This window comes from Punica granatum, chromosome 7, assembly GCF_007655135.1.
Source record: "Punica granatum isolate Tunisia-2019 chromosome 7, ASM765513v2, whole genome shotgun sequence".
Taxonomy (NCBI): domain Eukaryota; kingdom Viridiplantae; phylum Streptophyta; class Magnoliopsida; order Myrtales; family Lythraceae; genus Punica; species Punica granatum.
In genome coordinates, this window is record NC_045133.1 from 21,752,622 (window position 1) to 21,777,602 (window position 24,981).

The 24,981-nt window shown below is 40.1% G+C and overlaps 3 protein-coding genes and 1 long non-coding RNA gene across 8 annotated transcripts; 2 read left to right on the forward strand and 2 right to left on the reverse strand.

Moving 5' to 3' along the window:
- Positions 1–3,130: 3,130 nt before the first annotated feature.
- Positions 3,131–11,704, reverse strand: LOC116215532 (5'-nucleotidase domain-containing protein 4-like). 2 transcript variants are annotated; one of them, XM_031551273.1, is made up of 18 exons: positions 10,740–11,704; positions 10,010–10,144; positions 9,825–9,937; positions 9,539–9,616; positions 9,211–9,431; positions 7,413–7,505; positions 7,034–7,117; positions 6,806–6,922; positions 6,132–6,237; positions 5,994–6,053; positions 5,796–5,849; positions 5,307–5,364; positions 4,893–4,969; positions 4,281–4,351; positions 3,946–4,006; positions 3,776–3,835; positions 3,595–3,657; positions 3,131–3,456 (listed from the first exon to the last, which is right to left on the reverse strand). In XM_031551273.1, exons 2-18 carry the CDS (start codon positions 10,089–10,091, stop codon positions 3,334–3,336), a joined length of 1,521 nt encoding a protein of 506 aa, XP_031407133.1. In that variant the 5' UTR covers positions 10,092–10,144; positions 10,740–11,704; the 3' UTR covers positions 3,131–3,333. The 2 variants fall into 2 exon arrangements, with proteins under 2 accessions (XP_031407133.1, XP_031407132.1); XM_031551272.1 differs by having other exon boundaries at positions 9,825–10,144.
- Positions 11,705–12,582: 878 nt separating this feature from the next.
- Positions 12,583–17,351, forward strand: LOC116213965 (probable methyltransferase PMT28). 2 transcript variants are annotated; one of them, XM_031549134.1, is made up of 9 exons: positions 12,586–13,308; positions 13,395–14,368; positions 14,467–14,616; positions 15,107–15,377; positions 15,476–15,568; positions 15,653–15,827; positions 15,993–16,235; positions 16,333–16,527; positions 16,628–17,351. In XM_031549134.1, the coding sequence occupies exons 2-9, from the start codon at positions 13,496–13,498 to the stop codon at positions 16,824–16,826; spliced, it is 2,199 nt and encodes a 732-aa protein (XP_031404994.1). In that variant the 5' UTR covers positions 12,586–13,308; positions 13,395–13,495; the 3' UTR covers positions 16,827–17,351. The 2 variants fall into 2 exon arrangements, with proteins under 2 accessions (XP_031404995.1, XP_031404994.1); XM_031549135.1 differs by having other exon boundaries at positions 12,583–14,368.
- A 1,006-nt stretch (positions 17,352–18,357) lies between these two features.
- On the reverse strand, positions 18,358–19,143 carry LOC116214969. The gene is made up of 2 exons (XR_004158387.1): positions 18,876–19,143; positions 18,358–18,777 (listed from the first exon to the last, which is right to left on the reverse strand). It is a non-coding gene; the product is annotated as an uncharacterized LOC116214969 (long non-coding RNA).
- Positions 19,144–21,656: 2,513 nt separating this feature from the next.
- LOC116213658 (uncharacterized protein At1g01500-like) lies at positions 21,657–24,760 on the forward strand. Of its 3 annotated transcripts, none has more exons than XM_031548681.1 (4): positions 21,657–21,837; positions 22,011–22,133; positions 22,352–23,131; positions 24,125–24,760. In XM_031548681.1, exons 3-4 carry the CDS (start codon positions 22,460–22,462, stop codon positions 24,365–24,367), a joined length of 915 nt encoding a protein of 304 aa, XP_031404541.1. In that variant the 5' UTR covers positions 21,657–21,837; positions 22,011–22,133; positions 22,352–22,459; the 3' UTR covers positions 24,368–24,760. The 3 variants fall into 3 exon arrangements, with proteins under 3 accessions (XP_031404541.1, XP_031404542.1, XP_031404540.1); XM_031548682.1 differs by having other exon boundaries at positions 22,046–22,133; XM_031548680.1 differs by lacking the exon at positions 22,011–22,133 and having other exon boundaries at positions 21,661–21,837.
- Positions 24,761–24,981: the final 221 nt, after the last annotated feature.

A 24,981-nucleotide genomic window follows, 5' to 3' on the forward strand; every position in this document is an offset into this window, starting at 1 on the left:
GAAAAGCACACTTTTGTCTATGGTAATCCACCAGAGGTATTAGTTTTTCTAGTTGAACTCAGTATGATTAACCCGTAATTAATATAATAACATTAGGGCCAAATTATAGTACAATTTTATCTATATGGACCCTTTATTATTATTTTTATTTTTTTTTTGGCCACTGGCTGGAGCTGTGCCACTTCAATTTGCAAAACAGGAGGAAATATTTTGAGAAATTCCAAGTGGTATTTCCCTTTACTTTGTATGTAGACTTTCCACTGCGTCTGCAATTGAGGCCTAAACAAACCCCATTGAGAGAGACAATGAAAATTCTTAAAACCGACTTCTCTTTGTTCGAAAAAGAAAAGTTGTATCACTATCAAGTTAGATCCTCCGTTCGAATACTTGCTATTCAGGTTTGGCTCGACTAATTCTCACTGCCCTGAAAAAGAAAATTTATATCACTAAGCGCACAGAGCTCGATAACTTCAAAGGGTCAGACAAGGTTTCGAATTTGAAATGGAGTGAATACAAGTACTCCTCCTTGAAGCCAAATTCTTGAAGTGATTCACTCTATCAATAAAAAATATATTTACCCATCTCATAAAAAGATCTAAAAATAGGATGACAATATTATTCAACCTTTTGCACTGTGGAAAAAAAGAAAAAAAAAAACAGAGAGAGAATGTTTGAATTTTCAATGCGCAAATCCCAATTTGGGTCAATTGTTCGTGTTTGGCACAATCCTCTCCTTTTCTAGTAGACACTTTTTCGGTTAGTCAACAATGGACGGTTTTAATAAGGAACAATTTACCAAGGGAAATTACTGTATTGTTTATATAGGCATGAAAAACTGGAGAAATTGACGTTAAACTTGCCGTGAGCCTCTTTGGCTTTTCCCCAACAGCATTCACAAGTAATTGCACTCCATGGGGGTAGAAGCGATGTCGAAGTTAATGAAAAAAACCGTGTTGGATCGAGTCCTCTATCACGCGAATCATCATGCATTCGTGACGACTAAAGAAGGATGAAAAGCATTTTGTAATGGTCACTTGTTGATATTATGTTTACAGGGGTTTTTGTACATATGAATATTTCGATCATATACGTGAACACTTGAGTTGGACGTGATGTTGCAACCCACCCTTAGGTATGGCTGCCCATCCAGTAACGACACCTACGTCCGAACAACCGCTGCTGCAGCCGAGCCCATCGACGTTTCCAATACTTACGCACGTCGCTAGAGATCCTATCACCCCATCCACGGTTGCCTATTTCGTTTAAAATAGAAAAAACAAAAGCGTCGTGAAAACAACTTGTTTGAAATTGTTTTTACAATAATCAAGAGTGTGATACAGTTGATAAATTACACTATCAATATCAGTGGACGGATTTTTCCAATGCAAGATTCAAAATCTAGGCAAAGCGAAGACTTGTCTCAACCAATAGAATAAGAACACCCAATGATCTCACTGAAAAGATAATCGTTTTCTCAAAACAAACTCTGATTTCATAAGAAATATACATATCCCTTACTGATTTCTTAGTAGACTTCGCATTTACCTTTGTCAAGCAGTCAACAACAAATGCAAAGAAGAAAAGAAGTTTTATTTCCAATCATTGGATTCTTCAGCCAATAAAAACTTCAGAGGATCAGCAGCTGAAGCTTCCTTTGGCTTTGAGTTTGACCCCTGTAAATGTACACATCTTGCAGCAGCTTTTCGGATAAATATTGACGAGATAGCAATTCTTATCGTCCACGTCCGTGCCGATAACGAGGCCCGATCATCATCTGCCGATGATTCCCATTCCTTTCCAATCGACCAATCGACTTTCTGTTGTTTCCCGGTCACCCGTCCCTTTCTATTTTGGTATTTTGGTAGTTTTATTGCCATTCCCATCGACTGCAAGCTGGAATGCGACCGATCACTTGCCTGTTGCATTTGAAAGTCATTGCAACTTCAAGTTGTATGTGGTCTTTTCCCACGATTAGGACGGGATTCGTGCTGCATTCTACTGAAGAACATCTGATAAGATCCGAGAACTGCATGGGCCCCGGTTTTACATCGTCCACGAAGGTTTCTTGATGTTCGTCGATCATCCAAGACTCCTCCATAAGATAACTTTGGGTATTCTCTTCCAGGTAAGATTCGGAACAGAGTGGTCAATTGGACGGATCATCATTGAAACAGTAGACAGCCAATGAACGTGATAATAACCGAATCTACGGCTTTACGATCAGTAATAGTCATTGGACATTCCCGATGATGAGATAGGGAGATTCCGCGGTGGATCAGGATTCAGATTCTTGTAGGTGAAAGTGAAACTGTGGGAATGTCATTGCCAATAATTCCAGTGCATATTTTTCTGGGGACGACATTGCTGCTGTCGATAAGAACCTGCGCATGGAACGATCGGGATCAGGGAAGATACATCAAGCTACAGATATTTCGAACCTTATCATTCCTCGTGAAAAAGCCCTCCCGATATAAAGTGATCTGTAGACGAATAACTTTGCGTCGCTTTCCCGGGCTTTTACGAATTTATATTTGTACATTGTTAATTTTCACTTACTGTGTGGCCCTTCCCACCTTTTCCCCCCTGACGAGTTGGAGCGGCCTCCGCCCTCCAGAAAGGGATTCTCGATCAAGATAGCAGTCAATAGTTGCTGCTCAAAGATACTCCCGGAGGGGCAGCCATCGGTGCAGATGGTTTTTAAAAAAATCCAGCCCGAGGACCCGATATCGTATCATCCGATGATTCATGAGCTGTACGTGCCATCATAACACCCATCCGGGGCAACAATGAGGGTCAGGAAACTTCAGGTCTGCAACGCATTGGAGCTCTGATCGTGATTGGTCCTCAATGGAAGATTCAGCAAGCCAGGCCACCTCCAAAACACCGAAGGCGAGTGGAGAGAGGCGCGCGATCCTGAATCTGTTGGTGCCACTCTTTCGATGTCATTTTCATTAAATATTCTTAGTGAAAAGAGCGAATTCGAATCATTGAACTTCATGATGGTATGTATCAGTATCTTTTCGAATCTTGCCAGTTAAGTAATGGGACGAGGAAAAGGACGCCCACCAGATTTCTTTCGAAATAGCAAATGTTCCAATCGCCTTCTGAATATCTAAAAGGTTGCAAAAACTTTAAGCAAGACAAGATCAACTAAGCTCGATTTTCAGGAAACATGATGTAGTAATATGCAATCATTACATATCTCAGGAACAGTAAAAACGCAGTCGATATAAATGTTATATACTATGCTTATGTCGTCTTCAGCCTGAGCGCAAGTCTGATCCCCTCGCAGAGAAGCTTCAGCTCCATTGATAGGTTGCGATTCAAAAGGCTTCACAATGGAAGAACATCGAATTCATGTGGCATGAATTCTTCGGTTGGCCTGTAATACTTCTCTGTCAAGTACAAGCACAAGCTTGAAACTCGACTCGTGTATAGGCAGGCAAATCTATCGACCTGTAACCAGTTTAGCAGTCTTATTTACAATTCAATGCCTGTCACTCTTGACGAAATGGTTTAACTGTCAATGCAGCAGACACGTAACTCAAGTTCATCTGTCAAGCCGATATTCAAATAAATAAGTGAAACTGCTACCTGATGTGCAAAACGGGAGTTCTGATAACCGGTCTTCATTAATTGTCCCCATACTTTGTGAAACTGAGAATCGTGTACGGTGAAAGCACAAAATTGTGAACCATCAACAGCTCTTCTACCGTTAATTAGATAATCGTAAAAGTTGTTCAAATCAAGACTCAAGTCATGTAAAGTCCCTGACCTTCTGATGCCATTCCCTCAGAGCATCTTGATGAGCAAGACGCACTTCATTATTTCGAGTCTATAAATCGAAACACATACAGAGTAGATGAAATTAGGACCTTGTTAAAAATCTATCCAGAATGTGCATTTACAGCAAATATAATGGGGCGTGAGTAGATGATGCCTAACCTCCAGGTCATCTAGTTTAAAGGATAACACTTGCTTCCTTTCATCAGTCAAATTTTCAAACCTGTGGACGCAAGTTATATGAGTTACGTGGCATCAAATCATCAGCCAAATTCAAGAGAGCAGTAGAGTCAACAATTCTTGGATATATAGTTCCGAATAGATGAAAAGTGATTAACAATCAGCATGTGCAGATATGTCATACTTTTTCAAGAGCTGGATTATGTAAACCGACTTTCTGTCCAAGAACTAGTGCATCTGGATCACGTGTAAATTCTAGCCTAATTGCTGGTGAACTTCCATTCTCGAGAAAAATGAAATTCCATGCAGAGACTTACTTGAGAGACCACTTCAAACGATGTATGCTGTCTTCAATATTATCATGCTCAAGCCTCATCATTCCAAGTTCCTGCAGCCATTAAACTCAGTTCATCATGAAAGATGATATTTTTATCACATTGTCAACGCTAGTTTTGTAGAAGGTGCGATTTGAAGTAACTTGTCACAATGTATATCTGATCCTAGTGGCAGAATAAATAATGTCGACGGCTTCCCATATCATTGGACCTTCTACCATGTTTAATATGAACTGGAGAGAACAATTATCGGGGATGGTTGGGTGACCTCTTCAGACTTGGACGATTAAATATATCTCAAAAATGACTTTCCTCATCTTCAATCATCCTGTACAAGCAATTTCTAAGGCTATTCTATCTTCTGCCTTAAGAGCATGTTAAGTAAGACAACAGGTCATTAACCATAGGTTCTTTACTTTAAAAACCTCTTCTGATGTCATATTAAAGATCAAAGTAGAAGTTGACATAGTAAACAGAACAATGGTTAAACCTCACCATCCTGCAACCCTTTCTCAATTAGGATTCCAACAATATCAAAATTTTCTGGATCCGAAAGAAAAAAAAAAGTTTTAAAACGAATTATCATGTACACACCTTGCGTATATTTCTTGTTTCCCATGCAAGTCTAACCTCCGTTTCAAGCTCCGGAACAATCAGCATAGTACGCCAACCTTAGCAAAGCGTGCAAAAAATGACCATCAGAGCACACTTGATGGCATAACTGTTCATAAGTTCCGGCAGTATACTCTTCCTGATAACAGCTATCACTTTAGATGTCCTAAAGATTTTGAAATAGAATAAATATAATCAAAATATGCTGTTCATGTCAGTAGCCTCCAGTACAATACTAATAATAGTCAGTCGCACCTCTCATATATGCTTGCGAAAGTTCTCTATATGACAAATTGACTCATTGTAAACAATATCTCCAGCTTGGAGCTGCTAATCTTTAGGAGAATTACAGGAAAGTATAAAAAGCAGAAGAGCTTAAAGATAAGCAAATCGTACCGAGAACCTTCTTGCTGCATAATATATCTCCATAGATGTGATCCCCGACGTAAAGAACCTGGTGAATCAGATCAAATCTATTATTTCTTCAAAAGCATAAAAGCCATTCATTGAGAATAAGTTAGTATTTGAAGACAAGTATTTTTATAGTAATCAATAAATAAATAAATAAAAATAAAACAAAAAAAAAATTCTTTGAAGAGCCTTCCATGTGAATAAAAGCCAACAAGAGACTGAATTTAAGAGGAGATGACAGAAACTGTTCACATGCAAATTAACCCTTGAAATCAACAAATGACTCTCTTTAGTTTTCCCTTCTAGATTTCCTTGGGGATCTTAATGTCTCAGGAAAGTAACAGAGCACAGTTTTCCCATTCAAAAGTATTCCATAGTGAGCCCAAACACAATTCCAGGAACACACATTTCTCTATTGTTAACCAGATACATCAAATAAATGACAACCTTGAACCTTCAATGAGAAAAGTTCACCTGTGGACTTGATTCAATTGCAAGAAGTTTATGCAGATGACTAACGTTTCCACCCTGAAAGAAGTTTTGGACTTCGTTAATACGGTCTTGTTACACTTATTCTAAGGATCCTTATGCATGAGGATAAAGAGAGAGAAGATAATAGAAAGGATGACTCTGTGATGGTCAATATACAAGTAACTCCAATTCGGTAAGTACCTGGAAAGTCTTACGATTAGTTCGACCAGTTCCCGTCAACCTTGGCGAAGTATCGCTTACCTACAAATAATGAGGAATAGACAGACATTAGAGCATGACAAAATAAAGATAGGCAATCCGGAATGCTTCTTCACAAACCTGAGCCACAGGAGCATAATTATCAGTATTCAAAAGCATTCCAGAGTCGGGGTCAATCTCAAGTAGACTGGCATTATTGTCGTCATGAAAGAAGCTTGGCTTTGCACTGTAGAAGTTGTTAAGATTTTGAAGACTAATGTCAGTTAAGTGATTGGAGAAATGGTCTCTATTTATAACAAAAAACTGAGCTACGCCACATACTACAATAACTAAATTTTGTTTTTCAAAAGAAATTGTTTAAACTTCTCTAGTAATATTTAAAGGTGAAGAGAAGGCCTTAGGAACAAACTTCCACTTGATACTCCCAAAGACAACAGAGTGAAACTTCACTAATGTAAAGTTAAAATAGTGTCTCCAGAGAGAGGATGTATCTTTGCAGTAACCTCATTGTAACAGTTCTGACCAAACAAATAACTGTAATCTTGGGTCTATCAACAATTCTTTGCAAAACTTTCTTGAACCAATAAATTCTTTTTCTGCATCGATAGTTCAAGAGAGAAGGAAACAAGAAGATTTGAAACATAGTCAACCTCTGTTACACTGAGAATTTGTTAGTTGAGAAAATTAATGATAGAAAACCCCAAAAATGTCGAATCATTGCAGATTCATGTCTATACCATATAATCGGAAACATGGGTTATGTAGCCATCTTAGATTATAAGAGACAAATATACCTGCCAGTGATGACAACATCAAAGTACTGGAGCCAATCAGAACTGCAAGTTGCATTACTATCTGGGGCATGCTGACCACAAAGAAAACTCATGACCATATTTGTATAATCCCAAAAGCTGCAAAACAAGGAGAAGAAGTATACTGCAATTACTGAAACAAATACAATGAAAGAACAGAAATATGCTAATTAAGGCCTCAAAATTTGCAATCACTAAAGTAAATCAGACCTATTTGTTACCAAAAAGACTGAACGACCAGAATCCCTGAGCATGTTCAGCATAGGCACCAAGGTCTTGTCCCAATGGATATACCTTGTTAAATAAAAGCACAGCAAGGACGGATCAGAAATAATTTATCCCCAAGGCTGGATCAGAAATAAATCCCAACCTATGAGCAATATTTTCATCAAAATGTGCACTCCAACTGTTTTAACTTTCTAAATGTGGACCCAAAATTCATTTCATTTACATTTCATATGATTTGAATTTCATATTACAAGTTTAGAACTGAACCAAATATGTCAGTTTTATCTGCCAGTAATAGATCGCACGCATTACATCTCAATTATTGGATTACAATTTTACTTAATGGACAAGACAAAGATACCTTCCGGGGTCCTTTGTAACAACTTGCTTTATAGTACCATCGTGATGACATAAATCAATAGCTGCTTTAACATCTTTATATATACGAGCATAACTGCAGAAGAATAAGTAAAAATGTCACTTCCAAGGAATTCTTCAAGAAAGGAACTACATGCCACCAAACACACATTTGCCAGCAAAACAGAATCTAGGAACAAAGTGTCTATGGCATAAAGTTACCCAGTAACTTATGAATTGCAATTTAAGGAATTTACAATTTTTTGTAAAAGATAGAAATTAATAAGCTCAATAAGTCCTTTCTCATGCACCAGGCAGTCTTGAAAGCTGTGAAGGGGCTTGCTCTCTAACAGAAGAAATTCTAAAAGATCTCACGGACAGGAAAATATACATTTTAGAAAAATCATCTAGAGTGGAATAAAGAAAGTCGTTAGCAAATTCAGACTATCAATTATTAGGTGCAATCGCATTCTTGTCAGCACTCGCTACTATCTATAATACAAATTTGGAAAGTAATCTACATATAAAATAGATTATATACTACCTCATTATTCATATTCTTCCGAGGAATAAATAGCTTCGTAGAGATTAAATGCTAGAGTAAAACCAAAATGCATCAAGTCCATGATAATAAATAAAAAAGAGAATCAATTAAACATGGCTGTTAAAAAGAATCGAGAACAGAAATTAAATACCACTGTCATGACTTCTTGTAAAACTATATCCAATTTTAGTATATCATCTCACTGAATCCTAGCTAAAGTGAATTATATTAGTAGAGAAGTATATCACTGGTTAAATCATGTGACAACAAGTTCAATAGCCTTTACTTTCCACTTGAAGTTAACAACCACATTTGACAGAGGAAGACGAACTACTATGTCCCGACTGATCTTCATCAAAGTTGGATGTAATTTTCAGTCACTGAAACAGACTCCACGATGAAAATATTATGTTCCAAATTTCCATATTAAAGTAATTAACATTTTCTTATTTTCTGTTGATTGTTGATGTATTATAAATAAAGCATTGGAGCATGCCTGAGAGTGTCAAAGCACTACATGCTGGCCCCTGATAAGTTAAAACTGACTGAAAATTTCAGGGCTGACAGAATGCCATGAAAATGCATTCTGCTTGCCATACAAACATATAAAGAAACATTCAAAACAATAAAGTAATCAAGTCAAGGAAAGGTTGCCTTTGCAGAGATAATAGATGAGGAAAGAATGAAACTTTGGTAATGTACAATAACCCATGTTAAGAGTGGATAAAATTAATCACGCAGCTTTCACAGCAAGTGAATCATATGAAAGAGTAGTGATGATACTTATAATAGAATATAGGGTAAATTGCACTAATGGTCCAAAAAGTTTTACAAATGTTTCAATGTGGTACAAAAAGTTTTTTTTGCTACTTGATGGTACAAAATGTTTCGAAATTGTTTCAGTATAGTACAAACTGTCATAATGCTATTGACACCGTCGAGCCGTCCTTTACAAGATCTGTAAATTTTGCACCGTCATGTAACTTATGTAAAACATTTTGTACTATTAAGTTACAATTTCAAAACATTTTGCACCATCATGTAACGTCCCACAAAAACTGATTTTGCACTCTCAGCATCAATGGTGAGATGACGATTTGTACTTTATTGAAACAACTTTGAAACATTTTGTACTATCAAGTAGCAAAAAAAACTTTTTGTATCATATTGAAACATTTATAAAACTTTTTGAACCACCAGTGCAATTTACCCTAGAATATATGCCAAGCAAGGGAATAATGATGTGAAAATATCTTACTCGACACCTTGTGGAACCTTTCCAGGATTGCCATCAATAAACTCAACAAGCTGCGCAAACAGATAGGCTTCCCCTAGAGAGAAAAGCGTATCAATCAGAGCATAGTCAGGCTCATCGAAAGCATCTCGTATGTAAGTACTTCCATAACTCTGAACTTTCTCTTCCTTTGACAATTCCCTGAATCCATGGTAACCTACTTTCACATACTTGTGCCTATCCATCTGTCAAATAGAGGATGCACACTAATTAGCAGTGATCTACCATTCCAGTAACTGCATGAATCAACTTCTTAACAAGTCTATTGGACTACTATTATGAATGGGATAACCTTCAATATGTTGCCCCTCTTCTTATCGAGAACCAAACCCCTGACCATGTATTCCCAATCAAATGACAATTCCAGCAACTGCATGAATCAATCCCTTCATAAGTCTGCTGACATGCAAATAAACTCTGACAGACATATGTAATTTCACTCGGAAGAAACAACACCCAGCCCAGGAAAATTAAGTGACTTATGATGTCAATTTGCAATATGAAGATACTGACATTCCGAACATTTGATTCTCAGGGGAAACAAAGTTCTGGCAACATTTGGGACAAACTAAACAAACCTCGGCTGGGTAGCCCAAATCATACACCAGCTTCCTGACTGTGCCTTCATATGCAAGTGATTCAAAAGTTTCAGGCTTGTATTGTGCCAGAGTATAATCCATATCAAACCCCACTGCAAGGATATTCTTCATATTCAGCGATCTGTTGCAAAAGATCTTGTTTACAAAATCATATGGAACTCCACCTCCAGGAGATGGCTGACTACATGGCGTTTGATCCCTAGCGTTGTCTTTCTCGAGCAAATAATTTAATGTTCCAGCGTGCATGCTGGTTCAGTGATTCTCTTCCATCAGTTAGCTGGCAACTTAGTTGACCCCTCCTAAAATTTAGGTAGAAACAAGAAGAAATGGTTAGGGGCTCTGACAGTAAAACTCTAGAATAAGTGAAATCTTCACAGGCCAAATGATTCAGGCTCGGCAAGCAGAAACTATGCCCAAAAAAACGACCCCTTTTTCATGCACAACACATCACTTGCTCTTATTTAGCAGAACTTATCCACAGTTACATAATCAGTAGAACAACTGAGACCAAATGTACTAAATTAAGCTCTGGAAGAGAAGTAGAGGTTAAAATTTCGCGAGACCGAGGAATCAGCGCAGATTCTTTCTGACCAGACTCCGAAGCTCAACTTCATTAAGAGTAATGAGACAAGCAATGCACAAACCAGCCACGACTACCAACAGTAATAGAAGCAGCAATGCATGTGCGTCAGACAGCGAACTGGCATCGAAATTGCTGAAAATGAACTCAAAGCGGATAATCATCAATCACCACTACTTCCATTTGCCCGACCGAATACGAGACCACAAGAACACACGACCGAACATGATACCGAGCGACGACGATAGCAGTCATCAGCAGCAACAGCAGCGGCAATGCATGAGAGCTGAACAGCAGAAGCAGGAAGAACGAACCTGGTATTTGAGGAAGCAAGAAGCGAAGCAACCGTACGAGGAGAGGAAGAGGACGACTGAAGCAGAGGTGGAGTTCTCGAGGCCTCGCATGGCGGGCTCTTTATATTCGCGCCTCGGTGCTGATGAGAGGCGCGACAAGTGCCAGCTGGTTGCTGATAGCGTAACGGAAACTCCCAGCGCACCATCGAGCGAACTCCGGAGGGGAAGGTTTACTTATGGCAAGTCGGTTCCGGCCAGAACGGGAGCAATCCAGCTTGAATTTCCGGGATAGTGGCGGGAAAGCCGGGGCCGGAGGTTGGCATAGGCGGTGGTGGTGGAAGTTGCGACAGCGAGCTGCCGCCGTGACGCGTGGAGTGGCGTGCGGGTGGGAATTGCGTCGCTGGAGCCGGTGAGCGGCCGTGGCGTGAATGGCGGGAGGTGGTGGAGTGCACGGAACTCCCGTGGCCTCCGCCGCGGTCAAATCTCCTCTCTTGGTGCGCTCTTTTGTCGGCTTCTGTTGGGATGGCGGTGGTGGTGGAAGTTGCCGCCGTGACGAGTGGGGTGGCGTGCGGGTGGGAATTGCGTCGCTGGCGCCGGTGAGCGGCCGTGGCGTGGATGGCGGGAGGTGGTGGAGTGCACGGAACTCCCGTGGCCTCCGCCGCGGTCAATTCTCCTCTCTGGTGCGTTCTTTTGTCGGCTTCTGTTGGCGGAGAAATAACCCCTTTTCCCTCCAAGAGTCCAGGAGACATGATTTAAACCCGGCCTGGTTCTCCGGCTCGACTCACCGGATGTAGAGTACTCGTGGAAATTACTTCTCACGACTTCCCAATAGAGTTCGAGCTCGATAGGGTCGGAGATATTTCGGTTGGAGCCAAAATCCAAACCAATTGAATTGAGCTGAAAGTTAATATTGCGTTTGGTTTTAGAGTTGAGTAGGGTTGAATTTTATTTTCAATTTGTTTGTGATGATCGTGTTGTTGAATTATGAGAAAAGTGTGAAAAAATAATGAGTAGTCGAAAGAAAGTGATGATTGTGTTGTTGAATTATAAAAAAAAATAATGAATAGTTGAGAGAAAATAATAATTGTGTCGTTGAATTATGGAAAAAATAATGCATAATTGAGAGAATTTAGTATTAAAAATTGAATTGAATGATTAAAATATTGAAGAAAAAGGGAAAAATAATAATTGTGTTGTTGAATTGAAGATAAGTGGAGTAGAGTTAAAAAAGAATTGTAAAACCAAACGGATTATAACACTCAGTTTGGTTTTACAATCATGATTTTAAAATTTTAATTATAACGTTAACTATATTCACTATACAATAAAAGTCAACAATTCAGTTATTACTTTTTCTTTTTTCTTCAATTTTTTAACTATTCAACTCAGTTTTTAATATTAAATTATATCAACTATCCATTATTTTTTCACAATTCAATCATTACTTTTTCTCAACTATTCATTACTTTTTCATACTTTTTCTCATAATTCAACAACACAATCATTACAACTCAATTAAAATCAAAACTCAATATTATTTTAACTCTAAAACCAAACACACCATAAGATTTCGAGTCATTATTTTAGTAAACCCAAGCCATAGTCAATTTTTAAGGAAAAAATTGATCACGTTTGAAACCGATTGTAAAAGCAGTTGACCAAAACAAATTGGTTTTATTGGGTCCGATTCTACTATTAAATCTTTGGATGGGACTGTAAAGAACGAGAATAATAAACTTATAAAAGCAACAAAAGGGAATGGTCTTCGGCGAGTATGGAGGTTGATGTCTGCGCTCGAGGGTCGGAACAAAGGGGGAGGGGAGGGGAGGGAAAGCCGAGAAGACGGAAAAAAAATATTTCGATTTATAAAAGATGATTGGATTCACCATCCTATTAACTAACGAGAGGAGAGGGAGGGGGAAGCAAGCAGGACACCATTGCTAAATGGGGCGGCTCAGCCCAGAAGCAGCAGCGGCCGAAGCCCAATCAGCCGTCAGACAATCGGGCTTCCCCCGAACAGGCCCTAACTAATGGCAGCAGACACTTGCGGGAGCTGAGCAGCAATGGTTGAAGAACCATGCTCCCGGTGCACGTACTCCTACGAGGAAAGATAGGATTTTCAACCCAAGACTTACGTTGAGACCACCATGCAACGGGAGCATAGAAGGTGAGGTGTCTGAGCAGGAGCAGCAGATGCGGAGGTCCTTTCCGTTGAAGGAGGTCCGTCTCCTTCGTCCTTCCTTTTCCCTGAAATCTCGCCATTGCAGTGTATCTGATACTCGTAGGCACATGCCCGAAGACCACTCACGCTCTGTCTCTGTATCCGTCTGTGTCTGAAAGCACACGCAGAGGAGCAAAACTTGTCCTTCGGACAAACGTAATCTCCACTCCTTCTCTGCTTTCCGTTTCTGCATAACCATGCCAGAAAGTGAACTTCATCAGCCACCTACCTCTTGGTATCTTTAAGTCCCAACCGATGGAACAAAGCAATGCCCTGTAGCAGAAGTTGGATCAAGCTCATCTTCCATCATCCGGGCATTAACGAATCTGCGTGCTCGGCTTCTTCCTCCTGTTTTCGAGCTTTATCTTGGTGGGTGCCCGCTTCCCTTGTTGTTCGAATAATTTGCCTGCGGATCTCACCTTCCTTTATGCTAAAGCTCACGAATTTTGTGATAGATTTGGGTTCTTGCTAGTTTCCATTTCGGGAAATTCTTCCCCTGATTGGTGCTGTCATCTCAAAAAGCATACCTTTTTTGGTGGTTTGAGTGGGTAAGGAGATGTCTTTAGCCCCGCTTGCCCGTCATGCTAAACGCCCGCAGGGGTTCTGCGTGAAGGTGACTGCTGTTGCTGTTCTGGGTCTGTGCTTCATTGTCGTTTGGTCTATATTTTCTTCGCCTTCCACTTCAGTGACTACTCAAAGGGAGAGTTTCGATGATATCAATGAGCCCGTGTCTGAAGACAAGAAGGTAATCGATTCTTCTCGGACTCGACCGAGTAAAGAGGAGCCCGTAAAACATGAGAAAACTGGAGAGGATGATATGAGAGGGAGATCTGAATCTGATCTGGAGAGGATTGAGCAGAAACCGGTGAATAGGTCGGTTTCTTCGCCCCCTGATGTTCATCAGTCTGGGCCCACCAAAAGGGGAAAACATGCTGCTAAACCAAAGAAAGAAAGAAGTGAAATCAAGTTGCCTAATGAAGGGGAAAATGATAAAGAAGGATCTGAGGAGTCTGAAGTGAAAGAGGGGGAGGACGGTGGGGATGAAGAAGTAGTGATTGATAATGGAGATGATAATTCGAACACTGAAAGTGAAACGAATGGGGGGACGGAGGGAAACGGGGATTTGGTCGAATCAGTGGATTCAGAAGGGGTGGAGAAGGCAGAAGGAGAGAGTGAAGGATCAAAAGTCCCAGGGAAGAAGAGGAAAGCAAAGGGTCCTGTATTTGATCCCAAGGCGCGTTGGAGCTGGAAAATTTGCAGGACAAGGAGCAAACACAATTACATTCCTTGTATCGACAATGAATCAGGGCGGTTCCAGAGCTATCGGCATTCCGAGAGGAGCTGCCCTAGAACACCACCAATGTGTTTAGTTCCTCTTCCTCGTGGAGGATATGGGACTCCTGTGAAATGGCCCGAGAGCAAAATGAAGGTATATATGGGTAATTTTGATGGAATTCTATTTGAACTTTCTATTGTTTTTAGGACTTACATTAAGAAGGATGGTTGCGATATTTGATATTTCTGCAGATATATTACAAGAATGTGGCACATCCAATACTCGACTCTTTCATCAAGAAACATAGTTGGGTGATGGAATCTGGGGCGCATCTTTTGTTTCCTGGGAACCAGTCTGAGTTCAAGGGCGGTGTTCTTCATTACCTTGAATTCATCGAAGAGGTATATATTTGCAAGATCTTTTAGTCGTGTTTAATTATTATTGCTTAATTTCTACCGCATATCAGTTTCGCAGCAAATTAGATTGTGAGAAGCTCGCAACTCTTAAGATAGTCATAGCTAATACTGCTTCATGAAAGTGAATCTGTGTTTCATGTTGGCCTGTTTCTTATCAGTTTGGGGCGGCCTAAAGTCATTTTATATGAGCATCGATTTTTACACCTTGCAATATAAGCATCAAAACTACAACTTAACTAATTCACAAGTGTACTAAATTAGAGCCATTGCAAGAGTGCAATGAAATGAACAAAGCAACCAGAGGAAGTGTAAGATATCGTATCTTTCTGCAGTAGGCACGTGTTTTTCTGGGTTTTCTTGGACTTTTATCAAAATATATATTGTGATTGTTCCCCTCTGCATGCTTTTGGTGTTAATTCTTCGTGTAAAAGATCAAGCTTCACTCGTCCTTCTTAGCATGTGAAATGTCATATAGATGGTACCAGATATTGAATGGGGGAAGAACATTCGTGTAGTGCTGGACATTGGATGTACAGATTCGAGCTTTGCAGCCTCTCTCCTTGATAAGGATGTTATCATATTATCTCTGGGGTTGAAGGACGACCTCGTAGATCTAGCTCAGGTTGCACTTGAACGAGGTTTTCCCACCATAATTAGCCCATTCGCGACTAGAAGGCTTCCTTTCCCGAGCATGGTATTTGATGCTATTCACTGTGGAGGATGCAACATTCTCTGGCATCACAGGGGTTAGTTCCATGTATTATGTTTTCTCCCTGAGGTTCCAATTATACTAGTATATTAGGTCTCACATCAAGAAATTTTTGCTTTTGTTACTGAATATCAGGGGGGAGGCTGCTTCTGGAGATGAACAGGATTCTCAGGCCTAGCGGATACTTTATCTTGTCGAGTAAGCACGAGAGCATTGAAGAAGAAGAAGGTCCGATAATTGTTGCTGCTCCATCACCTACCATGGAAATTTCTTGATCATACTTCAGTTATTGATTATGCTCCTCTTTTTCAGCCATGTCGACATTGACAGCATCCATCTGTTGGAATATCCTCGCTCACAAAACTGATGAAGTCAGTGAAGTGGGAGTCAAAGTGTACCAGAAGCCTGAATCAAACGATATATATGAGCTGAGAAGGAAGAAAAATCCTCCTCTGTGCAAGGAGAGCGAAAACCCAAATGCAGCTTGGTAAGTTTACACAACCTGAGTGCAAATTTAGCATTATTCAGAAAATTGGTTCAATTGGATTTTCCGGCTTCAGGAGCTTTCCTCTAGATTGTTCCCGTATTACTTAAATAGTTTTGTTTTAAGTTCTTATGTAATCATTAACAATGATGTCAAATTATTTGTCAGGTATGTTCCTATGAAGACTTGCTTGAATACAATTCCTGCTTCAATTGAAGAAAGGGGAACAGAGTGGCCTGTAGAGTGGCCCGATAGACTTGAAACTTTACCTGATTGGCTGGAAAACAAGGACAAGTTATCTGCTGACACCAACCACTGGAATGCTATATTTAAGAACTCATATCTCAGCGGTATTGGCATCGACTGGTCCAGTATCCGAAATGTAATGGACATGAAAGCCATCTATGGAGGGTATGGAAAAAATTTCAAGTCAAAGTGGTGATTGTCTTTTCTCTCATAAATTTGTCTTTGAAGTTGTGTGCATGAATGTGAGATCTTTGATTTACAGATTTGCTGCTGCTCTCTCGCAACAGAATGTGTGGGTGATGAACGTGGTACCAGTTCATGCGCCTGATACACTTCCCATCATTTTTGAACGCGGTCTCATCGGAATCTACCACGACTGGTGTGAGTCATTTGGTACTTATCCGAGATCATACGATCTCTTGCACGCTGATCATCTCTTCTCGAGGCTTAAGAACAGGTCTAAAGCGGAATCCTTCAGAGATATAGCTCTATATATCACATTTTACTGCTGTACAACATCTTGTCACCTAACTGTACTTATTTGCTCCACCTTGCAGGTGTAAGCAGCCTGTGGCTATCGTAGTAGAAATGGACCGAATTTTACGTCCTGGAGGTTGGGTGATTGTACGGGATAAGGTTGAGATATTGGATCCATTGGAGGGAATATTGAGAAGCTTGCACTGGGAAATTCGACTAACTTATGCTCAGAACAAGGAAGGTATACTCTGTGCACAGAAAACTTTGTGGCGTCCATAGAATCTTTAGACCATCGGTCCTTCATCCTTTTAGGACGAGAGACGAGAATAGCTGCCAGACTAGTCCTAGTTTTGAAAGTCTTGATGACACACAAGAAATTTTTGCTCCCATTGTTGTATAGAAAAACAAAGAGCCGTGCTATCACATTTTCAGGGATTTTCTGCAGTTAAGCTCCGGCCGAGTTCAGTGCCATTCTAGCTTATTAGATCGGACTCTTCATGGACAAGGGCAGAATTTTGTTCTCCAACATTGTCATTAGTTTATGTCACTGTCGTCGACAACAGCTCAGTTTTTATGAACTGTTCCGCGAAAATCACTTGATATTGATTGTTAGTGGCACTGATGCGCAACTGCAGAGAATCCTAGTCCGAATTTTTATGCTGTAGGTGTGGTCGGTCGGTCAGTCGATGGACATTACTAACTTGGATGACATTTTGTAATTCTTGACTGGCGTTTGCCTTTCGGTTCAGTCTTCTGAGGCGTGCTTCTATTGCTCACGTAAATGATATCATCTGTGACTTGACATTGCTAGGCACTCCTTTCAAATTATTGCCATAATATATCCTCAATTTCTTTTCTTGTCCCAAAAAGAAAAGTTTTCATCGGGAAATTCTACGATCTCGGGCATTGTTCACTGGCCCTACGGTTGTGGATCTTTGCGGCGAGATCTGATGATCGGAGCAGGGGGATGGTCTTCGCAGGACCTTAGCCAATCTTGTTTTTCATAGAGGATTTGGAGGGAAATGATTAGGGAGGACAATCAGCCTCTTTCCAATACCAAATTTGAGATAGTTCGATATTTTTTTTTTAGGGATATATAGAGAGGAATGAAACTAAATTGAAAAAAAAAATGGGATTAATTTAAATTTTGGTTCTCAATCTATTTATCTTATTTTTTCTTGGATTGAACATTGTCTTCAACCTCTGCCCATTAGTTGGCTTTTGGTCCTATCATCATTTTTTCATCAATCCTGCTGACGTGGCATTTAATTTTAAGTTTAAAATAATTGTAAAAAAAATTAAAATATAAACTTAGATTATGGGAAAGAGGGGGGCCGGGGGGCTATCGAAGGCAACTATCACCGCCTCAGCGAGGTCACTCGCTAGATCCGACCGAGATCTCTCTGTTCAGGGATGGAGAGGGTTCGGTCGGCAGCCAGCCAGCCACCTCTCCTAGTCTGATTTTGCCGGTGGGTTCTAGGATCACTGACGAACTCGCCTGGACGGTGTTGGCCACCAGCAATGGCCTCACAACCCCCTTGACTTCTCATCTCCAAAATTTTCGTTCTTTGATTTCGGCCATACACATTGTACATGTGCTTCTTTCCCAGCACGTGATGTACGAGTAGTATGAGGGATATTTTCTTCAACTATAAGTTCCAGTTTTCGGATAGTCAATCCTGATTACTTCATCAACCCGAAGCAAACCCGAGTGACGACACAAGGAGAGTTGCGTATCTGATCAGCTCCCCGATCAGTTCGACTAACATACGATTGTATTGTATTTTTAATATTTGTAAGTGCACTTCAATTATATATATTGTCATCAGCCGATTGATGTTTTTGACTTTGTATATATATTTTTCGTAATCGTCTTGATTAAGCAATGATAAAATCGTCATTACTTATCGGAATAAAAGTTGAAATAATTGACTAAGTCGGAATGAGACCACCGACCCCCCACCTCGTTATGGGAAGCTCCTTTGTCTCTTTGTTTGGATAAGATCAGAGCAGCAGCGGCAGCAGGCAGCAGCATAATCATCAGATGATCATGTGAGCACTGATGGATGGATGGATGGACGGACGGATGGACTGGGGAAGACGAAGACACCATTTCCACTCGCCACCTATACGCTTCATCACTGACCTGTTCCCAATCCCCAATTTCCCCGTCAGCTTCTCATATCCCACGAGGGACAAAAACCGTCGTCGGTGGTGCTGGGGCGAGTTCCTACGAGGGCAGAAGGAAAAGTAACTTTATCGATCGGGAAACGAATAAATGTAATTTCATTAAATACAAAAGAAAAATTTATGATTTTTTTATATAACCTTAAAATTTTAAGGAGTGACTGTCACTCTCGATTCATTCCTACTTATTAATTGAGAAAAGACATGCGCAAAAACAGGTGATGAAAGATAAGAATTCGATGATGTTTAGTAAGGGATTAAAGAGTACTAATAAATGAAAAAAAAAATAGATGTAGAAGAAGAGAGTCGGCCCGTCATTCATGCATGGGACAATTTTGCTTTTTGTAAAGAGAAGCTATCAACGTACGGTCCTTTTTATCACGCCAGAGAGTTATCGATCCGAACAGAAAAATCGTTGTCTGTGGTCACTGGTCAATAATATATATGCAAAGATAATAAACATGATTTTTTTTAAGAAAAAGAAAAATTTATAAATATAAATATATATATATATATATAGAACAAATGTGTGTGGCCTAGAGTTTGGTCGGATTCATGATCAATGATGCAGTGTTAATAAGTTATGGGCCACGAATTTGTGGGGTGAGGAATCAAAAGCTGTAAATATTAGAAGCTCGACAGCGATTGGGGAAGCAGTCTCTCGCCGTAAAGGGCTCCATCATCGACAATAAAGTTTAATTTTTCGTGGATGCAAAATATTTTCGAATAAGTCGAGTCTACATTCAAGAAATCGATCTTTCAAAATCAACAATATTGTTGCCTCACAATTATTTCACCTGCCTACTTAAGCGAAATACACGAAATTTATGCTAACCGGCCAGTTGTACTCGAATCAAGTGATTGAGATAGCAAAATAGTTTGCTCAACGCTCAAGATCGTACGTTTAAATATACTTGTAAGAAAATAATATTTATTAGGATAATTTATTATTTTCCAATTATAGTTAGTAGGGTAAGAGCACGAATACGACGTGGGCGGTGGGGCACATACATCCGGCCACCAACCCCTTGATTGAGGACACTAATGGCCTTTGAGACCTCCGGAGACCTCAACCGGCGGAATATTGCCAGCACTTACTCCGTCCGCTCCCCCCACCTCTCTTTTTAAAAATTTTCTTCTTGATATTTATTTTCTTAAAATTTTAAAAAATACTAAGCATGTTGCTAATTAAAAAATATAAATGGACCAGCAACGGTACGATAGAGTCGGCATCAAAACCAGACCTCCGGCTCCTTAGTCACAAATAGCCCGGTGATTAAAGGGTGTGTTAATTAAGGGGAAGTCTTATATTCAAATTATATTCCGGATTCCATATAGGAAAATACTCCATACTGGGTCACCTACACAGTCGTGACCGAATTTACCTGTCCCGTGGGGTTGCAGGGTGTTCACCGCGGGATCAGTCGAGTGAAGCCCGGATACTCTCTTTATAAATAAATAAATAAATATATATATATATGTGTGTGGTTTTAACCCTCTAATTTTGGTCACTTTTTTTTTGTCCCTTTTCTATTTTTCTATTTTCTGTTTTCATCCTTTACCAACCTTTCATCGTTTCTCTAACTTAATCCTTCTGTTACTTTTATCTGTTAAAATTGGTGAGCTGGAATCTGATGAAACATACAACGTTGAGATATTCATGGCCGCTGCCACTGGGCTCTGCAAATTAGGACTTGTATTTTTCATGATACCCGGACCCTACCCTGTAAGGGACATGTTTCAAGATTTTGGAATCAGACCCTACCCTGTTGAATCCTAGAATCGAAACCTACCCGGAACCTGTATTATACCACAGGTTCCGGATACCCTATTGGAACTTGTAAATTTTTTTCTCTGGCTAAATAAAATCGAAAATTTCACATACATAATCAGTAATCATGCCAAATAGAATATTAACAAAGATTTAGATTAATCCAAAAAAAATAATATGTTTCATCAATCCATCGATAAAATTAAACGTTCATAATACGATCCCACACAACAAAGTGTCTTTGTTCTGATTCATTAAAAAGATAGTGACTTTACTCTTTCCTCTTTTTTTTTTAATAAATAACCGATTCCGGATACCCTGCAGGCAGGAATCGGAATCGAAATCGATTTTCACCGGTTCCTAATTTTAATACCCGAAACCTACCTTATTTTCAATATGAGTTACCAGAACCTTACCCTAACGGATAGGTTCCGACCGGTTCCGAGTATACCCGATACCCGCGCACATTCCTACTGCAAATCACCATTTTGTGTGGAGAAAGGAAGAAAGGTGGGAGAAAGAGGAAGTCTGAGAGTAGATCTCCATGATTGTTCTGGGGAGAAAGAAGATGCGGAAGATGAGAGGCCACGATGGCGGGTTTTTGGACGATGAGTGGCCACCGTTAAATAGTGACCAACGGGGTATTAGCTTTTATGAACCTATTTTCTTCGCTCTTTTTTTTTTTTTTTTGGTTTTTAAGATGAGGATTTGGCGTTCATATGTCACTTAAATTTGATGTATGAGTTACATGTCAGCAACAATAACGATTATAGTAACGGAAAGATTAAAATAGAAAAGTGATGAAAGGTAATGGATTAAAACAGAAAATAAAATAGAATTAGAATGGAAACAGAAAAATGATCAAAGTTAGAGGATTAAAATTATATTTTTTTTCATACACACATATATATATATATATGTATGAGAAAAACTTTAAATTACGACCCCTTTCCATAATTTATCCAATATTCTATGGATTTAGGGCGGCAAGCCTTGTTAGGATATAACAATAAACATAAACAATCATAATGAACGGATATATAATTTATTTTCGCCTTAGCAAACAAAATTATTATGCCTTTCCTAGTTTACTTCACCATTTATTATTGTTTTATTAATTTTCTTTTTTCTATTTTTTGTTTCCACCTCAAATTGGTAACGCGAGAGAAAAAGATGGTTTTGGAGTGGCACCGCATAGCTTTCTCGGCTTCTCGCTCTCTTCACACTGTTTCTTCCTCTCCTCTATGCTCTTGAATGTGGATTCAGCAAATCGCTTGTCTTTGTCCGGGTCTTCACTCTGGGCATGCTAATTGCTGGGGCTGCTGTCTCTTGGTGAGTCTCTCTCCCTTCCTCTCTCCTCTGCTTCCGATTCCAAATCCGAGAACTTTCTTGCACATTTTCGCCATTCAGTTCATGCACGGTAGTCCAGTTTCAGTTTCTGCAACTGGGTCTTGCTTCAATCTCGACTTCGGTTGTGTTCTTGCATGTTGTGATCATGGTGGAAGAGCGATAAAAGACAGACGAGAACATTTTCTTGCAGATTCGATTAGACTGTTGTTGCTGTCGGGTTTATATCTCTACTCCCGCGTTCAACTCCTATTCTTAAGGCCTTGTTTGTCGATAACATGGTGATCTCGTCTCTCCTATTTTCCTAATTTTAAGGCTTTCTGATTGCTAAATGCTAAATATAGATGGGTGTATATATATATATACATATATATCTGGTTTTACTGTTTCGCTGTCCTTTTGATTTTGTCTGTGAAGGACTTTTGACCATCTATATTTCTTGCAATCTCTTCTTGATGATGATTGTCTGAAAGATTGGTACTCTTTTTGTGTTTCGCAGGTTTGATTGGATCCCGTGTCGTTAATTTGTCCCATTTGGATGTCTTGATCTCGGTTGAATTGAAGGGTTTTTTTTTGGTTCTGTGAGGGTTGAGATCTTTCATATCAGATGGAGGAAGTAGCCAACCGCAGCCTCGACATAATCCGATACTCCTCCCATTACCAGCCCCTTGCGAGATCCTCCCTTTCGTGGTTTGATGTGAGGGTGTTCTACGTGAGGATCAGCAATCTCCAGGTCGATGATTCAACCCCAGAGTGGCTCACGGTTAATCACATTCCGCTGGATCCCGACACCCTTTTGGAAGTTAATGGTTCCAGGAGCGGCATTTACTCCGATGGAGTCGGGTTCCACCTCAGGCGGGACAGGGCGGACAAGAAATCTGAGGAGGCTACATTCGTCAGCACTGATAATATAAGGCTCACAGGGAGTGTCAAGTTCGAGGTCCTAGAAAGGGAAGACCTTATCCTCTCGGGGGTCCTGGAGGTGTGTAACACTAATGGGTTCGTCGGGGACTCAAAGGATAACGTGAAAAGGAAGTGGAGCATGATTTGTGAGCCGGGAAAGAGTTCAGATTCTGGCTTTTCGAAGAAAACTGAGTCACTTCCAATAAATATCGAGGTCTACATTGCGGGTTGTTTTTCAGGATCGCCAGTAATCTTAACAAAGACCCTGCAGATCAGTTCACGGAGGAAGCACACTCAGAGAAGATTGTTGGATGCAATACCAGAAACTGAGACTGAGTGCCTTGACAAAGATGAGTCCTCTGGCCTTGGGTTACAGGTGCGGTCACATCGTATCGTTGATATTTGTCCTGATTCTTTTTCCTATCAATTCTACCGATTACTCTGCTCTTGAATCTCTAGCAAAGCACTGAGCATTGCATGTTGTATGCCAAATTCAATCTGAACTAAGTAACGGGCTGCTGAATTAATTACTAGAAGAATCAATACATTCTTCTTTCAAATCCCGAAAGCCACAGCTGATCAGCGTGACATTAAACTGCAAAAGTCGTATTATTAGTTTTACAGTTGTTTATGAGGAAGAAGTTTCTGTCTGCATCAAGAATCTTCTTCAGTATCCAGAAAAACGTCAATTCTAGGTTTCTCTGGTGCCGGTTTGAAAACATGCTTCCGGTCCTTAAACATGTTTCTCATTGCAAAAGGCCCGTAAATGTTAAGAAAATGATGCTTGCTACTGCTAAAAGAACCTTATCCATGGATTTGGATATGGAAGGTATGGGCAGGGCACAAGTTTTTATACAGTAGGATGATATCTCTAGCCTGATTGCACTTTGCCTCCCATTTGCCCCTTATTTTATATCCATGTCCTGTTAGGATGTGACATCGGTGGGCCCCTCTCCCGAGCAGCCATCGGATTTTATCCTCTTGCTGGCCCATGCCATCAGATAGGGAAAATTGTTTACCAACAATTTTGTCCAATACAATTATGCGATCCGTAGAATTCCAATGCCTTATCTACGCTACTAGAGCCAATAATGTGTGATTAGTTTCCTGTTCATCTCTTTTGGGTTTTGAAGTTATCTCACTGTGTTATGCCTTGATTACTTGGAAACCAAAGTATGACCTTAATTTGTTTTAGCTTGATCATTCGTCTTTCTGAGGCGGATCAATCAGTTGGTGCACATCATCTCTTATCACATATTATGAATTCGACTAGACATTCATCATCAACATGTTGGCCTTGCCCTGTTAAGCTTTTGCAACATTTTGTTTATTGTGTTCAAAAAATAACCTGTGCAAGTCTTACTTGCAGGTCACTGAATACCAGAGCAAGACCGAGGATGAAGAAGACTATAACTACAACTACAATGACATGTACTGGAGGAGGATGGAGTACATGGATGGTGAAGACGGTGAGCTGTCATGGTTCAATGCCGGTGTCAGGGTGGGAGTGGGGATCGGCCTCGGGATATGCGTGGGGATAGGAGTAGGAGTCGGATTACTGGTCCGGACTTACCGGGTGACTACCCGGAACTTCAGTAGACGGCTTGTCTGACCCCCTCACCTGTTCTACGTCATCATCATAAATGAGCAAACACTTAGCAGGATCTCTCGAGAACGAAGAATGCCAGTGAAGTTCCAGAACAGGTGCAGATCTCTGACTCCCAAGATTTTGGTGCAATAGTATATATGTGTGTGCTAACATCTTGGAAAGTTCAAACAGTTAGTTATGAATGCACTCTAATGGAACAGATGAAGGTTGCTTGTCGATGTAGGGGTTATACAAATACGATCTTGTACGCATTTCTTCCTCTCTCTTTTTTGTGGCCAACATGTAGATAAGTTTCTTGCTTTGGATGTCTGGTTAATTATCTGTTAAAAGGATCAGAGCCTCTAATTGGCCTTCTTGATGATAATGATTTGGCAGCGCTGGTAAACCGTTACATCAGATGAAAAACATGTTCCTGACTTCACATGCTTTTTGGCCAATCCCGTGGCTGAGAAACACACTGATCAAAACTGGAATCTTTGTGACCCTTTGGCCACAATTTGAGTTCGTTATCGTAGTCCAGTTTGATTTCTTGTTTGTTATTCCAACTCAGCTTCAACATCGACCCAAAAGTCAGACTCCCTACTTGCTCCGATTAATTTTCCAGCTTTCTGGCAGCC